At 37.2% G+C, this 20391-nt stretch overlaps 1 protein-coding gene across 1 annotated transcript in view; it reads left to right on the plus strand.

Annotated features, from left to right (window-relative positions):
- LMTK2 (lemur tyrosine kinase 2) overlaps window positions 1-20391 on the plus strand; it is a gene marked incomplete at its 5' end in the record, with an annotated part of 25389 nt that overhangs the window by 4379 nt on the left and 619 nt on the right. The window contains 8 exons of the mRNA XM_010173467.1: window positions 1030-1117; window positions 8157-8290; window positions 11445-11529; window positions 12147-12268; window positions 13751-13900; window positions 14161-17074; window positions 18611-18746; window positions 19129-19377. Of these exons, the coding sequence (XP_010171769.1) occupies window positions 1030-1117; window positions 8157-8290; window positions 11445-11529; window positions 12147-12268; window positions 13751-13900; window positions 14161-17074; window positions 18611-18746; window positions 19129-19377 (3878 nt within the window). The remainder of the gene's footprint in view (window positions 1-1029; window positions 1118-8156; window positions 8291-11444; window positions 11530-12146; window positions 12269-13750; window positions 13901-14160; window positions 17075-18610; window positions 18747-19128; window positions 19378-20391) is intronic.

Consider the following 20391-nt stretch of genomic DNA (forward strand, 5'->3'; position numbering starts at 1 on the left):
GGGGAACTGGCAACACTTTTTCTGTTATCAGATATACATTAATTTCTTTAATGTTCTTTTTTTCAGAAAATTAAATGCAACATAGTGATAAAACCTAATTTTGTTCAGGTAGCTTGCAAGGAGACTTGGGCACACAAAAAAACCCCAGGATTACACTAGCTTCAGTCCAGTAGTACTCTACAAGTGAGAAATCATTAGTCTGACTGGAAATGCCAACAGGACAGGATTGTTTGGTGTTCTCTTCCTCTTGTGTTATGCTTGGAGGATAATTGCTTCCAGGGGTTGAGTCTTTGTGTTTTAGAAACGTATTTGGAATATTAAAGGGAGTGTAATTTCTCTTCCTGTGTTTTGGGAATGGTGAGAATTCTCTGAAGAGCTAACTGCCACAAGTGTGTGGCTTTTGTGGATGACTGGAAAAGAGAGGCGTATTGTAGTTCAGTAGACATACCCTGTAGTGTGGTTTACCTTGCATGAATATGCTGCAAGTGAGTGGTCACAGAGAGCTTTCTATTCTTAATGCTTTCTAATGTCCTAGGTATATTTGCATTTAGGCTTAGATTGCTGGCAGTTGTCAGAAGAAGAAATCTCATGCCTTCTGCTGCATTGGCACAAGTGGTTTTGAAGCAATTTAGAAAAAGTAACTGATCTGGCTAGGAACTAACCTGGCAAAAAAAGGGTTTACTTTTAGCCAGATCAGTTCCTTGGTGTAGTTCACAAACCAGTTGCATACGCTTATTTCGGGTATAAGGGATGGTGGGAGGATGGGTGTAACTTTCTTGTGGCAGTGCTGGCTTTTGTGATTTTGAGATGCTCTGAGTTTCAGCTGCTCTGTGATATGCTGCAGCAATACAAGGGAGGTATGAAGGTGCAAATGGAATCTCTGGCTTTGGATACTTGCACCTTCTGTTCATGCCACCCCCTGACAATTTTATGTGTTGAAACTTCTGGTAGGAATTCAGTGTGTTGTATTTTACTGCAAATAATGTATACTGTGATCTTTCTGGCTTTGACTGTATTTTTTCACTCCAGCATTCTTCAGCATCCAAATGTTCTCCAGTGTATTGGGCAATGTGTGGAAGCCATTCCTTATCTCCTAGTTTTTGAGTTCTGTGACTTGGTAAGTGCACTTATACAAAAGGCAGCAGTTGTTTTTCTGTTGTTGTAAATTGTATGTAGTGACTTTACTGCCCTTCACTCATGAAATGATTCTTTTTCTTTCTGGAAAGTGTTTTGAATAACCTGAATTTCAGAAGACAGATTTTTTTTGTTTAGAGACAGACTACAAGTGTAGTTTTTTGTTTATATTCTTTTTAATTAATCATGTAAATTCTAGGTGCTTGTGGAATGTTCTGAGGAAGAAAATAGTTGTTCTTTCTTTGCTAATAGAATTACTAGTCTCTTTCAGTCTGCCTACATCGTGTAACAGGGAGCTTGGAGAGGAAAGGAGGATAGAAGAAAGCTTTTTATTGCAGTCCATTATCACATGAACACACTCATATCACATCCTAAATTCTGTTTGCTGTCTGTGCAATCTTAATGTGCTTTTATTACCATTTCTATGAAAATGTTAACTGAGGAAATAATTTCCTCTCTTCTACCTCCCCACCTCCTGAGTGCTGTTACTCAGGAGGTGTAATACTCTATTACTGTATTTTTCTTTTCCTTCTTATCCTTCTTTGCTTTCTGTTCCCCACCCTCCCCACCCTGCCCCAAGCAACTGCCTTATTATACTTCCTGAACACCAGAAGGAATGCTAGGAGCACAGTGAAGGGTGTTCTCACTGCTTTCTGCTCTGCTGTTAGTGCCACAGAGGCAACTGAAGATGGGAAGGATAGTCACACAAAAACCTTGCTCAGCATATGCATTCCTGGGCATGTGTTGGAATTTACATGAATGTTGTGAGAAAGGGGGTGGTATGCATGTATAGAAGCTTTGAACTGTGCTCAGCGTACACAGTGTCTTCAGAGACTAAAATTTGGATATGGTGATAGATCCCTGGTCTGGAAAGACTTGAATTGCTTTATTGTAGCATAACACATTATTAAAAACCAAACAAACCCAGAACTCCAGGTGGTTATACAAACGTTGACTCAATGGCTGCTTTTAAAGTTTGTAGTCTAGATATAATGGAAAGCAGAGTTTCTTAGAAAATGTCAAGACAGAAACAAACTCAGAAGTGCACGGATGTTATTAAGAAATAAGTCTTTCAGAAGTAAGATAGTTTGCACTTACAAAATTCAGGAAGATCCTTTTTTACCAGCTTCACTACTACAGAATTTTCCTTTGAAATCAGGTGCACAAATATGGTTCTGTTTGCATCGGCTGCCTCAAGCAATTTCAGTAAGAGTTAACGTGAACTTTTGAGTTTTCTTGAGAAACATCGTTTAATCTGTGACCTTAAATAACTGTATTTTTCATTACTGCTCTTTTGCTCAAATTTATTAGTAGTGGTAGATTAGTGAGGCAGAAGTGCTGATAAAATCATTCTTTTCTGAAGGGAAGAAATGCCTGAACTTTTAAAGTGATCAAAGTGTTCTGGTTTTGCTAAGAATTAAAAAGTAGGTGCTTAAGGTTAACCAGATAATGGGTTTTTTAAATAGTTTTTCAATATGTAGGAATAGAATAAGTCTTAATGATTTTTAAACCTGCTACTCAACTTGGAGGGTCTTTAACAGAACCTTTGAAAGGGAATTGCATTTTATAGTCTAACAGAATCAGAATTTATTTGCTACCATGTTTTTAAATAGTTATGCTATTTAATCCGGCTTTGAATTTGAAGATGGAGTAACTTTTAAAGATTGTCCTACTTTAAGTATACGGAAAAAATAATATCCTTGTTTGATGCCTCATGATTAATGCCAGAAATTGTCATGATCCTGGAAGAGTAATCTGGAAAGGATTTTACTTAAGGGGATAAAATAGATTTTCACTTTAACTGGGGGCAGTAAGCTTGACAGCCAAAGTGGTAGTTTTATAAATTCAAATGTAGTTAGGTAATTTATTTGGAATGGAAATATATGTCTGTGCTGATTTCTATTCCAAGTGAACTAAAACTTGTCTTTAGAAAATTACATATTATAGTGAGTTAAACAGACTTTCAGTCTGAGTCTGGCTCACGTAAAGAGTTCATATGTGGTAGAGCTGAGCATCTCCTAAATATCACAGCGTTTTATTCGCTGTGCACACACATATACTGTGACTAGTCAGACACAACAGTGTTCACTTGAGTAGTTTTATGCAGAGATTGAGATGAGTGCAGTAAGGTAGCTCGGTATTGCTGTATGTCACTCCTTGTAGTCCCAAGGCCTAGTGTGGGAGGTAGCAATACTGGAGTGAGGGGAGAGGAGAGACATGAAGAAGGGAGAAATGTGAAGGAAGCCAGACAGCACCATGTGGAATAGAAGGTATGGCTAGATAGCTTTTTTTAGTAGACAGGTTTTCAGTGGAGTGTCAGTAGGCTGATATTCTAGAAGCTGATTTTTATCACTGTGGCTGGCATGGCAGTTACTTGCATTTTTCAGGCTTTTAGTAGTTGATCTCAAAAGCTCATAGCTTCTTTTGTACTTTTTTTTCTGAAATTAGGTAAATTGGGGAGTATGGAGATGCCTCTAAAACATGCAAGAGTCTCATTCTTCAACAGAAAGACCATAGGGGCAGATGCAGTTCAAGTGGTTGACTCAAGGTTCTAGTGTCTGTGGTGACTGTTTATTGTTCAAATGGGAAGGATGAGAAACATGTTCCTGTTTTGCTAGTAGTAGTCTAATGTTATGCTAAAGCTCTTTATCTTGTGTTACTGGTGTTGTGTATGTACAACAAAGCATATGCTTGTTTTATTCCCTTGTACTTAACGTGATTAAGAATTCGAGGGTTAAGAAAAAAGGTGGCAGATATGTCAACTGTCTTGGAGGGGACATTTAAATATCTTCGGATGACAAGTTCTTTTGAGGCTCTTCTGGCAATGTAGACCTCATTTTGCAAGTTTGGGATATTAAGTAATGAAAAATGTGGCAATTCTATTGACCAAGAGTCTAGAGTGTACAGTGGTTGTTTTCTTTGCACTCCTTCAAATTCATAGCCTATCACAGCATTACCCCCTTTTGCAGCTTCTCTTACTGGGACTCGTAGCCTTTTTAGGACCACTTGACCTTGTCTGGGCTGCGCAGGCAGCCCTGTTGGATTATCAGTTCCCAGGCTCCTTGGCACGGAAAGATCTTGATCAGAGTCACTGGAACTGTAGTGTGGAGATACCAGAGCTAACAACAGCATGTCGTGCAGGCTGGCTTACTTGTTTTCAAGCTACTTACACACTTCTGTTACTCGACACTGTTCAGTTGTATATGCAGTAACTGTATTTGCTGACATTTTGCCTATTTTAGAATGTAATCCAAGTTGCTTTATGTCCCTTGCTTTGCAGAGCTGGGCAAGAAGCAAGAGAGGTCAGTTGTGCATAAGTGATTTAAAGCTTTTAAATCCTAATTTTCCTTTACCTGTGTTAAAATTGTTTAAAAAATGGTAACTATAAACAGAAATGCTCAAAAGTTCTTGCCCTCCTCACCCCTCCGTATTAGTGTGTTGGTGCAGCCTTCTATGAATAGTTAACTGTTCACTGTTAAACATTGTAGAATGATGCCAGGTTAAAAATAGTGGTAGCTGGCTTATTAACTTTAATATATTACTCAGCCGTGTGTGGCCAGCATTTTGTCAGCACAGCAAATCCTCTAATGGATTGACATAATTTATGAGTAAAGGAAAGTTATTCAAATGTGGATGTACCATGTATATTGTGAGGGTGATTTGCCTATCAAATTCTTCCAGAAATTCTTCAGGTCTTGCAATTCCCTGAGCAGATGAGATCAGCAGGATGCAGTATGTGCCTAGAATGCCCTGTAGCTTGCTTCAGGGACGTTGCTGTTAGTGGAAGGTGCCTGTCTGCAGTGGTTGGTTCTTTCTTTTGTTTGGCCTTTTTCTAATTACTGCCACTTGAAAACATTATCTTCAAATCAAAAAAGAACCTTTGCAATTAAAACTTCTTAACCGGAGTTCAACAAAGCTGTTTAATAACCATAGTCAGTATTGATATGAGGCACTGAGTAGATTTACTGGTTTAAAAAGTCACGGCAGCTGTTTGTTTGGGTGTTCATATGAACCAAATGTGGAATTTGCACAAACAAGAAAAATACCAGAGTATTGCATGTAAACATGCCCCTGGCTTCTGGCCATTAGAGGGGAAAAACTGTATTCAGACTTACAAAGACAGCTGAACTGATCCTGACAACAACTGAGAAGGATGGGAGGACACGCAAAACCTACATCTTCATGGAGTCCCAGGGAGAGGAGGGAAGAGGCAGAGGAAGTTGGAGAGAGAGTAGAGCCTTCCTCAAGAATGATTATTGAGCTTTTTATATTTAGGTGTCTGAGCAGTGACTTTTGCAGAACTGTGTTTATTCTGAGATGTATAACCTTGATATTTACTGTGTTAAAAAGTCTGTCTGATAAAGAGCCATTTTGTGGCTCATAAAACAGTATGGGAATAGTGTTGATGTATTGCTAGTGTCTGCTTGTAGGCAGGGCAGCATCATAGGATAATTCAGGCTAGCAAGGAGTTCAGGAGTTCTCTGCTCCAACCTCCTGCTCAGAGCAGTGTCAACCTGAGGTCAGACCAGATTTCTCAGGGCTTTGACCATCTGAATGCTGAAAACATCCAAGGATGGAAACTACATGGTCTCTCTGGGCAACCAGTGCTTCTGCTCCAGTGTGGAAAACCATTTTCCTTATGCCCAGCCTGAAGCTCTTGAGTGGAAAGGGATAATCTCTTCCCTTGTTCTACTGGCTGTGGTCCTGTTGATGTAGCCTGGGATGCTGCTTGCACTCTTTGCCAGGGCACACAGGTGGTTGATGTTCAGCTTGCTGTCTACCAAGATCCCCAGGTCCCTTCCTTCAGAGATGCTGCCCAGCTGGTCAGTCCTCACTGTGTTGTTGCAAGGGGTTTTTCCTTTCCAAGTGCAAGACTTTGCATTTGTCCTTGTGGAGCCTTCTGGACCCTTCTTTCCAGCCTGTCCAGGTCTCTCTGGATGGCAGTCCAGCACTTGACTGTATTCATTGGTTCCCCCCAGTTTGATATAAGCAATGTCCTTTCAAAGCAATTACAAAACCCCCCTGTTTTATATTTACCTTGATTGGACCCTTAATTAGAGTAGAATGGGAAAAATAGAACTAGTATATTTCAAGGTGCTGGATTTAATAAAAGTTGTGTTTCCTGCAAAAATGTGTGCCTGCATTAGTTATTTAGTAAATAAGGGAAGCCATACAGCACTGATGTCACTAATGCATTTAAAAATTAAGAAGTAATTCCTTGATGAATTTCAGACCTAGGGACTTAATGCACCTGGGCCAAACCCTAAGTAACCAGTTGCTGTTTTAATGAATGACAACAGTTTTGGAGAGTTTGACTTTCTTCAGGTGCTTGCTGCCACCTAGAGTCAGTTAAGCTCGATATTTTGTACCTGCTTGTATTCGTTAGGCTTGGGAATCTGTGTGTGTTATGGACACTGTTCCTTTTGTAGTTTCTTTGGAACTCTGCTCTAGTAAATCTACTCTGGCAAGGGAGAAAGGGGTGTCTGTGTCTATACAGAGCGTTCATACATGCATGCATGAGCCAGTATAATATTAAAGCTGTAATTGTAAGTCATAAGAATGTTTCAGGAAACATTTTAAAAAATGAAATTCTATAGGATGCAAATACGTAAATGTTACCTAATTAGTAGCTAAAAACAGGATAAAGAGAATGTAATGAAGGCTTCTACAACATGAAACAGTATTTGAAATTACACATGCTTTCTCACAAGGTGCTATAGCTACTTGCAGCTTAAGTAGTACATATAAAGCAGATGAAGGTAGAATAGCTGCTTGTGTGTACTGTAGAATCAATGTTTTAAAAAATTAAAATGAAGTTGTTTTACATAGGAGTAGTGTTTGCTTTTAAATAGACCGTCCCATTGCTTCTTATCTTATTCAATATAACCCAGGTTTGTGACCGTCCAGCCTCAGCTGTCACAGCACTGTTAGGTTTTAACGCACGACACAGACATCTGCGGCTCGAACTAATGGAATTGTAAATTGTCATCCTCAATTAACTGTATTAAGGAGGAATGAGATGCTTCAGTTCCAGCTCCATAATGTAAATGAGCACCAGGGAAACAGGAAGTTTAGTGATCTTCAGTCTTTTCTGAACATCAGAGCTCTTTAGCCAGTGGAAGGATTGCCTTCTTGTCTGGTCAATCTCAAGACTTCCTTCAGTCTCGGTCCTGGCCAAAGACTTAGGTAGACAGTGGACATGGACAGTTACGTTGGTGAAACAATTTGTGATGTACTGATGTTGTGCAGTTGCAACTCTGAAGTAGTTTGCTAAACTTAAAGAAAGTCTGTATTTTAAATAACAAGAATATAGGGGTGCTAGGTTAAAAGTCCAGCTGTGAAAGTAGGAACAATAATGGCATGAGAAACTTGTTCTCTTCCCTTGCTTGAATTCATTTGCTATAGTCTTGCTTTTCCTGAATATTTGACAACTTCCAGTTATATTCTCTGTTTCAAAGCTGTTCTGTTTTTATGGAGTGCTTCTGTGGGCTCATTAATTATGTGTCTGTTGCTCAGCTTTGCCTAGGTTCAGTAAAACTGCTGCCATCTTCTGTATTCTCTGATTGGAGTGGGATGTATTACAGTGCTTTTTATGTCTAACACTCTGGTGAGCTGGCAGTGTCTGAAACCCTTTTCTCTGGTCTCTCCCTTCCATCCCCTTGCAAATTCCAGACAGTCAGCTTTACTGATTTGGAGCAGTTGAAAACTCATCTCATTTAAAACCAAAAACTCATAAAACTCTTGTTTTTAATGGAAAGTAATATTGTATGACAGGTTTTATGTAACAGTATGATCTAGAATGTTAATTACTAAATTATTTGATTAAAAACCCTTAAAAGGACAATACCATATGCCTTAGATGACTTCTATAAGAATCCTTATGGAGACTGGAAACCTGTGGAAATTTTTTTATTAAGCACAGGTGTGGTTAATAAGTAATATGGTTAGTTGGTTCTTCATTAAATATTTTTCAGATTCAACCAATATACAAGGCTGATAAGTATTTTCAACTTCTTTTACAGGGTGACCTAAAAACTTATATCAGCAGTGAGCAGGAACACATTAAAGGAGATTCACAAATAATGCTGCTACAGAGAATGGCGTGCGAGATTGCTGCTGGACTTGCTGTAATGCATAAACATAATTTTGTGCACAGGTATGCTTTCCAGATAAATTACTTGTACCTATTTTCATTAAAATCCATGTGTATTGAAGATTGTGGTTTAACAACCTTCTGTCTAACTTGCATACCCTAAGTCATGAAGGTGTGATGGTTCTGAAGGTGCTAATTTAACTGCGGTGGTGTTACAGCTCCCACTTGACTGAAAGCTGATCACCTACTTTTTAGGTTTGCAGCCCATAGAATACAACCTGCCACTAAGCCAATCCAGAAGATGTAGTTGTCTGATTAATTCATGTCAAAGTTAAATTTGTTTTGTTTATTATGTGCGTGGGATGTTAGAATGAATCTTACTTGCTGTGTATTTTTTACAGATTATAACAATTTAGAACTTCTGTTTAGTAATCTGTTACCTTTGTTACTAAAAATGGAAAAAAAAATGAAAACCACTTCCTTTCTAATGCAGTAAGGGAGAAGCTGACTTTAGATGAAAAATCTGACTGAAGCAGGGGTTCTCTCACTGCATTGTTGTTCATGTAGCCTTTTCATCTTCAGTAATGGAGGTAGTCACATTTAGAAGAAATCATAATGGGAGAAAAACTCCATTTTAATCAAGGGAGAAAAATGCTAGACTTCTTTATTTTTAATTAAAGTTTATTAAGTTGCTATTGAAAGAATGGCAGTAGTAGTAAAAGGAGAAAAAAATGTATTGATGAAACTTAATTGCTCAGAAATATGCCAAAATTAATTATTTTTGCTTTAAACAAGGAAGTGTTAAGGAACTGGAAGACATCAACCTTAGACTTGTAATGGCCAAAGTATTGAAGAGTACTTGCTCCCCAGACATGGCTTAGCTGATGAAACCTTTATTTTGGTTTTATGTTGAATCGGGTCTGTTTTCTGCTGTAGAAGCAGCACTTGTATCATCCCTTTCAGCAAGTTAGGGATTTGTGCTAGAGCTTATAAATGAACATCTTGCTACTTAGAGAAAGCAAGAACTTCATGTTCAGGGAGCAGCTGAACTATTAAACTGAATTCTTAAAAAGTGCAAGTAGAAACCAACACCAAAACACTGAGAAAACCCCAAAGCCTGGCCACAGCTGGTGGCTGACAGGCAGAGCTGTTCTTGTAACCTGTTTAACAATGTCAAATGACTTGAAGGTAGTACAGATTTTACCTGTCAAACTGAGTGATCTTTGTTTCTTGTATTGCAGCAGCATGGCTCTGTAGGTATTAAATTTAACAGTACATTGTCAGTGAAATAGTTAAACTTGATAAATAATTATTCTGTGGATCTACAAGATTCTCATTGTAAATGTTTACTTCTAGCAACACTATCCTGATGCTGTCAGAGTAAGTGGTAAAGCTCCAGCATCAGTGATTTTGTTGTTAGTGGTAAATTCAAGCAGCCAACTTTTTATTTTCTCTTCCAGGATATTTATTTAAATATTAAAAAACAAGTTGGAAAGCTTTGGGTTGTATTGAGGGTTACAAATGTGTTTGACCTGTGTGGTTCAATGAGTCTGGAAAGGAAAACATTTTCTTATTTCTTTGAAGTAGGGAAGCTGTGTGGCTTTCAGACTGTTTGTAATTCTGAGACTTTTTTTTAAGCCACACAGAAGCAATGGCAGAGTTCTTCCAGTGCACTTAATTGCCTGGTACCCTCTTGTGAAACTGAGAAGCAAAATATTTGAGCAATTATCTGGCAGAGCGCTTTGCTGTCACAGCTACAGTTCCATAATAAGCATGCAGCTTCATTAAACTTGCATAAATTTCTGAGTTTTCACGATAGGTTTTCTAAAACAGCTTCTTGGCACTATTACAGCAGCACTGCTGGCTGCTTGTGGTCTGGTTTATGATGGAAACTGGAAACTACAGTATGTATTCAAGAGCTCTTGGATTTGTTTATTAAAAGACTTCTGTGAAATACATGACTCTTTCTAATGGTTTTCAAAGACCATCTGTAGTTCTAGCTCATGTGTAATGTATGGCTTTGTTATTTAGAGGAACTTAACTGTAGGTGTAAGGTGTTACTAGTTGCTGAGCATTGTATTTTAAATAGTGAAGTATTTAAACCTGATCTGAATTGTTGATAGATTTTGCTCTTGATAATTAAAATGCAAGAGGTGCAACGACAGGTGTTAGGTAAAGAGGGACCTACCTCACTCAAGCCTGTGAACAGCCTAAGTAATCTACATCATAGGATTATTAGTAGAATGAAATAATTGCATGGAAATTCTATGTGTAGTTTGAAAGCTCAAGAGTATACGTCACTACTCTAGAGAAGCGACTACATTTTAAACTTGTTTTTATGAAGGCCAGCACAGTATCTAGATTTTTGTATAAAATCTTTAAATGTGGTTACCTTGTCACAATGTTTAGTTTTACTTCGATTCTAGAACACAGATTCTGCTTGATTATGTGGCTCTACACTGATTATCTCTCTTAAAAATATGGGAGGGCCTAAAGGAAGTCACATCCCTATGGCCACAAAACAAATCTTGTCCGATAAGTCTGCTGTAAGGAGAGATCCTGTCAGTGCTTGGTTTTTCTGAAAGCGATGAGTGTTTATACAGAACTAAGGTGTCTGCAGTATTCCAGTGAGATATGGGATCAATTGTTGGCTTATATAGGTTCTAAAACTTAATGAAAATGGAAGCAACAAGAGAACCATCTTAACATTTAGTTTGGATCAAAACTGTACTTCAGAAGTTAATGTCTTCAGTTCCTGTGTCTGGATTTGCATTATGAGTTGGTGTTTTGCTGTGCATGGACTGGTTTAATTTTGCCCACAGAGAAGCAGAAAGGTCGCTCCAGGAGCCCATCTTTCTTGCATCTAGCTTGCTTTAGCCTTTAGTAGGATTTAGGTCTATGGCTTAGGACTACAGCTGGTGAATAAAATTGGTGAAGTGTATATAGTGTGGATGTTGAATCCTTAGTGCTAGCTGGTTTGTATTACCGATCTGCTCCTATTATGACCTGCTACTCGCTACTGTAACCTACAGTTGTGCAGAAATCCTTGATTTTTAAATTTTATTTTATTTTTAGAATTTTGTTGGCTTTTCATTTGGCACTTTACACTGTGGCCTGATTGTTCTAACTTTAGAAGTGTCACTTCTGTTATCCCACTTGTCTTAATTTACATTGAAGACTTCTTGGTTTGGTCTCATTTATTTGTTTGCTTTTTCAGTGACTTGGCCTTACGGAATTGCTTTCTTACATCTGATTTAAATGTCAAAGTAGGAGATTATGGTATAGGATTCAGTAGATATAAGGTAAGTTAATCTAGTCACATACCACTTTTTTAAAGGATTTAGGGTCTGAAGTTATAACAAGCATACTTTAAAGTTAAACTGATACTAGATTGTCCTTTATTTGAATAATGGACTTTCAGAGTATAACTGGCAAATAACCATAGCAAGCTCATGTAACAGAATAGATGATCTTTCCAGAGGTGACTGTAGTTTATGCTTGTAGAAGGAAGCTTCTGGTTAAATCTGTCTTTTTAGGTCCTATTTACAGTAATGCTAAAATACGCACAAATTCAGTTTAATGTTTTAAAGGAAAAATTCAATCAAATCTCTTAATGTTCAAAGTATTTAAATATATCAATAAAGTGGAAAATTTCAAGGCATCAATTAAAAACATTTTCTGAGTACCTAGCCTTAAACAAGAAACTGACATTCATTTTTTCTGCTATGCAGTGAATGGTGAATGCATCTCCTCTATTGCATTTTTCTCTGTTACTTGGGAAAAATTTGATTAATTTTTTAAATTCTATTTTTTTTGCATAAGGAGCACATAAAACCATATTAAGGAAAGGACTGTTGAATTCGGGAAGTTGATCCAATGTTTGTTCAGTCTTTTTCTGGTTTTTTTATCAATAATTTAGGAAGATTATATTGAGACAGATGAGAAGAAACTTGTTCCTCTCCGATGGACTGCACCTGAGTTAGTCACAAGTTTTCAAGACCGACTGTTATCAGCAGAGCAAAATAAATACAGTAACATATGGTATGTAGTAGGCTTTAAAATAATTTCAATTATATATTTGTGAACGTATTTTCAAATGTTTCACAAAGGAGTAAATAATATTTATAGTTAAATTGAATATTGGCCTGATGCACTACTTCTTAATTTCATCGGATGTACAGTAGGTTAATCTCTGAAAACCTGAAACTACCTTGCTTTGGAGAGATGCTTAGAAATCTGTTGAAAGAACTACTGGATTAAGAAAAACTGTTTAGCAAAAAAAGAAGTGTTCATACTAATAAAAGTAATTACTGTGTATTTGACAAATGCCTCCAAATGTTTATAAAGGAAGGAAATGGTAAATGGTTTTTCCAGTAATGAATAGCTGCAGATGCCATAAAAAGCTGATCCCGCTAGAGCCTCATTAAGTTCCACTGGTAGAACAGTAGCTTCTTAATTTCTTACTGCAGCATTTGAGGGCTGCAGTTAACCATTTGTCTTTGCTACCAAAGAGCTTATAGACAAAGACTGGTGCAAATCTTGAAGATTAACTTTTTTGAAATCACCGAGTTCCACTTCAATTCTCAAGTCCTAAGAAATTTGGATAATGGAAATTGGGGCTTAGGCTAACATTTCTGAAAACATTGTAGTTCAATTCCTGTTAGTCTGTTCTAAGGATATTAAATAATAAACAAGGTTTTATTTGCTACTGTAAAGGTAGGATTGCAGAATGCAAGTAGGATAGATAGAAATTATCTAAATACTGATTTCTTTGCATTCTTCAAGCACGCTTCCTCAGATCATACTGTTCATCTAAACTATAAGCAGCTGGGGTCTAAAGGTTTCCAACTTGAATTTTAGTGCCTTTAATACAGATCTAATTTGAACAGGTTTGGACTAGATGACTTCCAGAGACCCCTTCCAATCTATATTATCCGACTGTAATACGTGCAGAGTCAGTTACTTTTTGAGCAAGGAAAGGTTGCCCAAAGATCAGCATCAACTCTCATCACAGAAAATGTGATGAGTGCTCTATACATACTGAGCAAAGAGGCAGCTTCTGACCACTGCAGCTTAAAAATAAGTAATTTCATGAAAACTGAAACAAACATAAATTTTCTAGCAGTTTGACCCATAACTGCAAGTTGTGATGAAAGCTTTTCATACATTTGGACTAACTATAAGGTTTTCTCATTTTGCATCTCAAAGCAGGCATTTTCTACTTCTTTTTTTTTTAGTATATGGGGATTTCTTCCATAGTTGAATCATTTGAGGCCTCTTCTGTTTTGTTGCCTTCATTGGTGTTGCCTTCATTGTCATTGCCTTCAAGCAACTTTATTCTTGAGGCTTCTAGGATTCTGTCAAATAAAATGAATTAACAGATTCTGAAGTTGTTACAGAGCCAATGGGAGAGTAATTTTTGTTTCTTCTTGTCAGTTTTGCTTTGCATAGTCCTTACTTTGTTAGAAAAAGCAACTTTAAAATAGTTCTTAGAATGCACAGTCATTTGCTGCTCTTTTTCAGGTCTCTGGGTGTCACATTATGGGAGCTGTTTGAGAATGCTGCTCAGCCTTATTCAGACTTTTCTGACAAGGAAGTCCTAACCCATGTGATAAAGGAGAAACAGGTTAAACTCTTCAAGCCACAACTGGAGCAGCCATATTCTGATAGATGGTAAACTTTAAATGTTTTTCTTTATTCTTAAAGCTGCTGAAGAGTTTTCTGAAATTACTCGATTCTCTTAAATATACTGAAATTGCTATATGGAATCATGCTCCTGGCAAAGGAATCCTCGATAAAAGTAAAAGCAGTTGCGATAGATGGAAATTCCTGCCAGTGATATTAATCGTTACTCCTTAGCTTGTTAGTTATCTGAATTTTATCAATTCCTGTTCAGTGTGAAACTTACTGAAACATGTTTCTTATTTGTATAGGTATGAAGTTCTGCAGTTCTGTTGGCTACCTCCAGAAAAGAGACCAACAGCAGAAGAAGTGCATAGACTCTTAACTTACCTTCGCATGCAAAGCCAAAGGGACTCGGAGGTTGACTTTGAACAGCAGTGGAATGCTCTTAAACCAAACACCTCCAACAGAGAAATAAATAATTCTGCATTTCCAATCTTGGATCACTTCACAGGAGAAAGACTTGGCCATGAGATGGAGGAAGTTCTTACTGTAACTGAAACAAGCCATGGTCTCAGCTTTGAATATATCTGGGAGGCAGCTAAACATGATCACTTTGATGAATGTGGTCGTGTGAATCCTGACGAAGCAATGACGTACACAAGTATTTTCTTTCCGGTGGAGGTTTTTGAGAGGTCACTTTCAGAGCAAGGGTCGGGAGCACAGGATGGAAGTGGTCAAGAAGCATCACTTGCTGTCCCTGGGGTGTTACCTGTGTTTGATGCACACAAGCTTTCTGTTGGGAATGACTACTATATCCAGTTAGAGGAAAAAGGATGTGGGTGTAGCATGAATTTTGATAACCAATCAGTTGTACTAACTACAGAAGTTGATCATCAAGAAGCTGTACAAGAAAAAAGTTCTCATTTTGCAGTTCTCAGGGATCTTGATATTGAAGAATCTAGCACTGACGGGGACTTCTTCCACTACAGTACAGATCCTAAAGAGGAATTTTTGCCTGCTACTAGTAGTCCAGAAAGTCCTTTCCAGAATATCTTTAGTGACATTGACAGATCAGAAGAATTGACAAGCAGAAAAAGACTTAGTTTTACTGAAACAAATGATGTTCCTAAAGACTTTAAACCAGCTGTTTTAAACTCAAATGCAGATGCTAGAAAGACAGCAGGCCTTTCTGAAAAGGGGTCTTCTAGTAATGCTTCTGAAAATGAAACAGTTTCCTTATGTGAAAATATCTCTAACCAGTCTGACTTGGTAACTTCAGAAGAACTTTCTGCTAACTTTTTATTTCTTCAAGAGAAAAACTTATTAACAGGGTTATTGTCTAACAAAACCAGCAGTGATTTTGGGCAAAAACAAGATGATGTTCTAAAAAGTATATTAGAAACCTCAAATAGAAAGTCAGTAGAGCCTGAGCCTGTGTTGGCTGAAAACGCACAGGTCTTTTCTTTAATCCATGAAAGTCTTAAAACAGTGAAAGATGAAAATTTTAACCCAGTGACAATGAATAAAGATCTGAATTCTCAGACTACTGTAGAGATACAGGCATCCTCTAGTCCATCTGCAGCACATAAGTCGTGTGATAACCATGCAAATCTTCCTTATATGAAGGATGAGGGAAAACTTTTAAATGTGGAAGTCAGTGAAGTCATGTCCTGTAACACTGATATTCTCTGTCAAGAGGAGCTATCCAATAATGCCAAAAACAGTAGTGTTGGAAACAATCCATATTACGGTGTTGCTGTTGAAACAGATGAGTGTGATACAGAAATAAAACAAGGAATGCTTTTTGAGTCTGATGAAATAGCTTTTAGTAGAGAAAAATGTAGTGATCAGGGAGATGGGAAAAGAAACTTGCAAGATAAGTCTCTTGTATTAAAAAAAGATCAATGTTTATTGGAGGAAGAACAAGAAACATCAGATCATTTTGAGAACTGTAAGGATGTTCTGGAAGAGGTGACCTTAATTTCTGTTGCTACTTCAGATTGTATGAGTCAGGATAGTCTTTTGGAAGACAGCCCATCTCCTATACAAACTGTAGAACAATCCCTAGAGACACCTGATTCTTTGGATTCTTTAGATGTAAATGAGGTTTTAGAATCTTTACAGGCTCAAAGTCCTCAGAAACTTCTGCCGCCTGACAAACCTGCTGACAGTGGCTATGAAACAGAGAACCTGGAATCTCCAGAATGGACTTCACATATTACTGTTGATGATGCTGCTAGTGTAGATACTGCTCTCTGTGTTGCTAGCGAGAGCAATGTCAGTGCTTTGCCTTCTAATCCAGTCATAATTGTTTCAGAAGCAGCAGCTTGTTTAGATGCAGTGAACAGCAATTTTGAAATAACCCCAAAGGTTTTCCTGGGTGGAAATCAAAACTCGTATAGAGACTCTGCCTATTTCTCTGATAATGATTCTGAGCCAGATAAAAAAACAGAAGAGACTGTAAATCTGTTAAGAGAGACTATGTGTGTTGTTCCTTCAAACAGAGGAGAGAATAACACTGAAGAGGACTGCAGTTTTGAAGAGAGACGGCAAAAGTGTGATGTGGGGAATCACCAGGATACCAATAATCAAAGTGCAAAACTAGAACTAAATCACAACTTGGAGATGCAAGAGATGGATGGAAGGATGCAGGGGTGTCCTGATGAGTGGGCTGAGGCAACTCTGAACTCCTTGGAAATATCGACAGGAATTAACCTAAGGGATGAAATAAAATTATCTGAGACTTCCCATAAAACAGTCTCTTGTGTTGGCACTAATACTTCAGAACTTCTTTCACACAGAGACTTAAAGTCTGTGCATAACATACACAGTCCTTTAGATCTGAGTAATGGTGAGAAGTCCTTCTATCACCTTGAAGGACAAAAACTGAAAGAGCCAGATATTGAAGGAAAATACCTTGGCAAACTTGATGTTTCTGGAATGCTTGATTTAGAAGATGGTGATGATGCAGATGAGGAAGATGAAAATAGTGATTCTGAGGATGACATGAGGACTTTTCATATGCATAGTCTGAGTTCTGACAGTGAAGATGAAACTGTTCATCAAGTACCTGAGATACTTACTGAAAAGGATGATGGAAAACATCTGAGAAGCTTGTTAAAACTTCCAAAACCTCTTAATGAAAGGCAACATGAGAACTGGAAAAATGAGAAGAAGGCTGTTACGTTCTTTGATGATGTGACGGTCTATTTGTTTGATCAGGTATCCTTTTTTTTTTTTTTTTTTAATTGCTAAGTAAAGTTTTTGTTGGTTTAGGGTTTTTTTTTTTAACAAGACGTGGTAGAATAGCTTAATAATACTTGTGGACACATCGTTACAAGATCGCCTTTCTTGTCTTGCAGGGTTAGATCTTGTTTGTGATGTGGGTTATTTTTTCTTGGCTAGATGCAGTTGTGTGCTGCTGGTGGAATAGCAGCACTAATTTGAAGGGAAGGAGGGTTTTGCTTTGGTCAGGGTTGGCTGCCAAATCCTGAATCTCCATTGCTTGTGGACCCTTGACTGCAGGCGCTGAATGAAATGTGGCTTTTAGTCATGTCTTTCTGATGTTTACAAGCTGTATTTAATTTGAATATATGAGACAGCATCATTATGGACCAGCTTTGATTAATTTATTTTACTAGAATGTTGTTGTAACTTTATAGAGACAGTTTATCTGTTTAATGAGTTCGAGGACCTCAAATTTAGGTTCAAATGCCTTTATAAAAGAAAAGAAGAAAAAAAACAAAACAAAAACCAAAGCAAAACCAACCATCCAAAAAAAGAAACCAAACCACAACCTAACTCTGCATCTTGTGTTAGTTAACATTCAGGTAAATTTACCTTAAACCATAATCAAAGATGAGAGCAGTATTTAGATGGTAATGCTACTTTTTATTAGTCCAGTGTGATTCAAGTTCAGTGAAATACTGATCTGCTTATAAAATCCAAGGTTACCTTTGTTTCCCTTCCTGCTTTATCAATTTTTCACTTTTGTAACTTGATACAGAGGGAGTTTGTATTTTAACATTATGGCAACTAAACCAGTACAGTGAGTTTAAAATTTAGAACAGTCATATTGTCAAGCTTTAGAAATATTGCTGATGGTGACGCACATAAATATTAGAGATAACTGTGTTTTGGAATAGAAAACATAAGTCATATATTTGTGTTTAGGCAGTCTGGAGAATAGTAATCCTTTTGTCAGAGGGGAAGGAAAAAAAAAGCTGTGTTTAAATTGCTCTTAGTTGTTGAAGTCTTTACTTCTTATTACAGTAACTGATAAAATGTTGGCTGCTTCGAATACTGGTCATACAAAGTCTGTCTCTTTATCCTGAAGCATGATTAAGGGGTAAAAAAAAAACATTAAAAAAAAAATGTTGGGAGTCAGGGTAAGGCTTTATTAAATAGAAAAAAAACCTTACCTATGTCAGGCTGATAAGGGAACTGTTTTCAATTGGAAGCTGTTTTAGCTTTGTTCCTAGGAATATGAAACTTTATGTATCATAAATAATATTTAAATAATAATTTCCTGTGTGAATTTTAGCATAGATTTGATACCACTTTCTTTAGAAGTAGAAATACGTGCATATGCTTAGTCTACAACTCAAAGTTTTGTTGTGTAGTACCAGCTTAAGAGTTTGCAGACCATTTAATTCCACGGTAGATTTGATGGCAGGGATGGGGGAGGAGTTGGTGGCAGGGATGAGGGAGTGTATTTTTTGAGTTAGAGAGTTAAATGAGTTTTGTTGTTTGCCATAGGAAACTCCAACTAAGGAGCTGGGAAACCCTGCAGCAGACGTGAACGGCGAAGGCTCTCGCAGCACTCCTGTTCCATCTTCGAGTTTCAGTTACTTAAACAGATTTGCAAATTCAGAAAGCTCAACAGATGAAGAAGGTACTTGAATATATTTATACACAGCAAGGGCTGAGACTTTCATGCATGGGTTTTAATGAAATGTCATTTAAATTATACGTTATTTGTAAATGCACTGTACCATACTGACTTCATCCTAAGTATACAGTTTAGCTGGGCTCAGATACTAGTGTTACTGATTATCAAAGCTTGTGATGCAATACTGGTTGTTTATGTATTGATGTGTCTAGAGTATCTTGAGAGGCAACCAAACTATGAGAGAGAAATCTCTATGACCTGGGGCTAGAACAGAAAAGCTGTAAGTTTTGTTTTGGGTTAATGCAGTCTTCTAGTCTTCTGTGTATGACTTTACCTTACTGTAAATTGTCTTTTTTCTTTTTTCCTTTTTTTCCCCCCCAAAAAGGTGGGGGTTTTGAATGGGATGATGACTTTTCTTCTCCAGAGCCATCCTTTATATCAAAGGCAGCTAATAGTCTTACTAGTTCGAAACCACCTCTTCAGTCATCAAAGTACTTCTCTCCACCTCCACCTTCCCGGACTCTTGATCAGAACTGGTCACATTCATCCCCTTATTCCAGATTCTCTATCTCTCCTGCAAACATGGCAAGCTTTTCTCTTACACATCTTACTGATTCAGATATAGAGCAAGGAGGTAAGTGATTTAGTTATAAGAATTATTTTAAAACTACAAACTAAAATCTTTATGCAAAGATATAAGTAATAGATATGACAAATCTTGTTTTATTTAAGATACTTAATTTAGAAATGCATTTTTGACACTGTAAAAGTTATGTCTGGCTTTATATTTCAGTTAAGACCTAGCTTTCCATTTACATTGAGTTTATTTGCATACAAGTTGCTACCAAATTGCGGTTGAATATTCTACGGACAGGAAAAGCTCCAAGTTTTTCTGTTCAAAAAACCGAGGACTGTGTTTATATAAATTAAATCTGTGCAGTCCTTAAGCACTTCTGTATAACTGCCACACTATGGCAGTTGAATAATTCTCATTATTGCACTGTCATAAGTCACAATTTGATTTTCATTGCACAAAGTGAGGTGCTAGGAACATAGTGTTTCTGCCATTGTTGTCTAAGCTTATTTTACAGTTTAGTTGCTTTTCATATTGCTTTTTGGGAGGTGGTTCTTGACATTCTCTCAAGAATTGCAGCATGTTTTCTAGAGCTGTGAGTTTTTTCTGTTAGGAGAGCCAAATAGAGAACCTATTCGTAGCAATATTGAGGACTAGCAGTATTTATTAACAGAAGCTGTCTTGTCTGTAACAAAAAGCTTTTTTTTTTTTTTTTAGCTTTGATACATTTTTGAGGGTTAAGAGAAGCAAAATTAAGCAGACTTGAATCAGTTCAGCATATTATTAATCTTGATAAAATGTTGCATTATGAAAAATGAATATTGCTGATTGCTGAGCCTTGCTAACAGTTAATGTCTATAAAAATGCAGTTGGTGTTTACAGATAGAGTTGTATTGTTCTTGTATTGTGCTTATTGATTAGATAGTGTTTGCTGCTTAGTGACTTACAGATAAGAGAGATTATTTTGGAGATCCTGCATTGCCTTATGTGTCCTAATAAATGACATTGAACTGTGTGATATAAGCAGATGTCTATGTATAAATGTAGCAAATGTTTACAGTAGTTGAAAGCTCT

This window comes from Antrostomus carolinensis, unplaced genomic scaffold (genome assembly GCF_000700745.2).
Source record: "Antrostomus carolinensis isolate BGI_N321 unplaced genomic scaffold, ASM70074v2 scaffold11288, whole genome shotgun sequence".
Classification (NCBI taxonomy): Eukaryota; Metazoa; Chordata; class Aves; order Caprimulgiformes; family Caprimulgidae; genus Antrostomus; species Antrostomus carolinensis.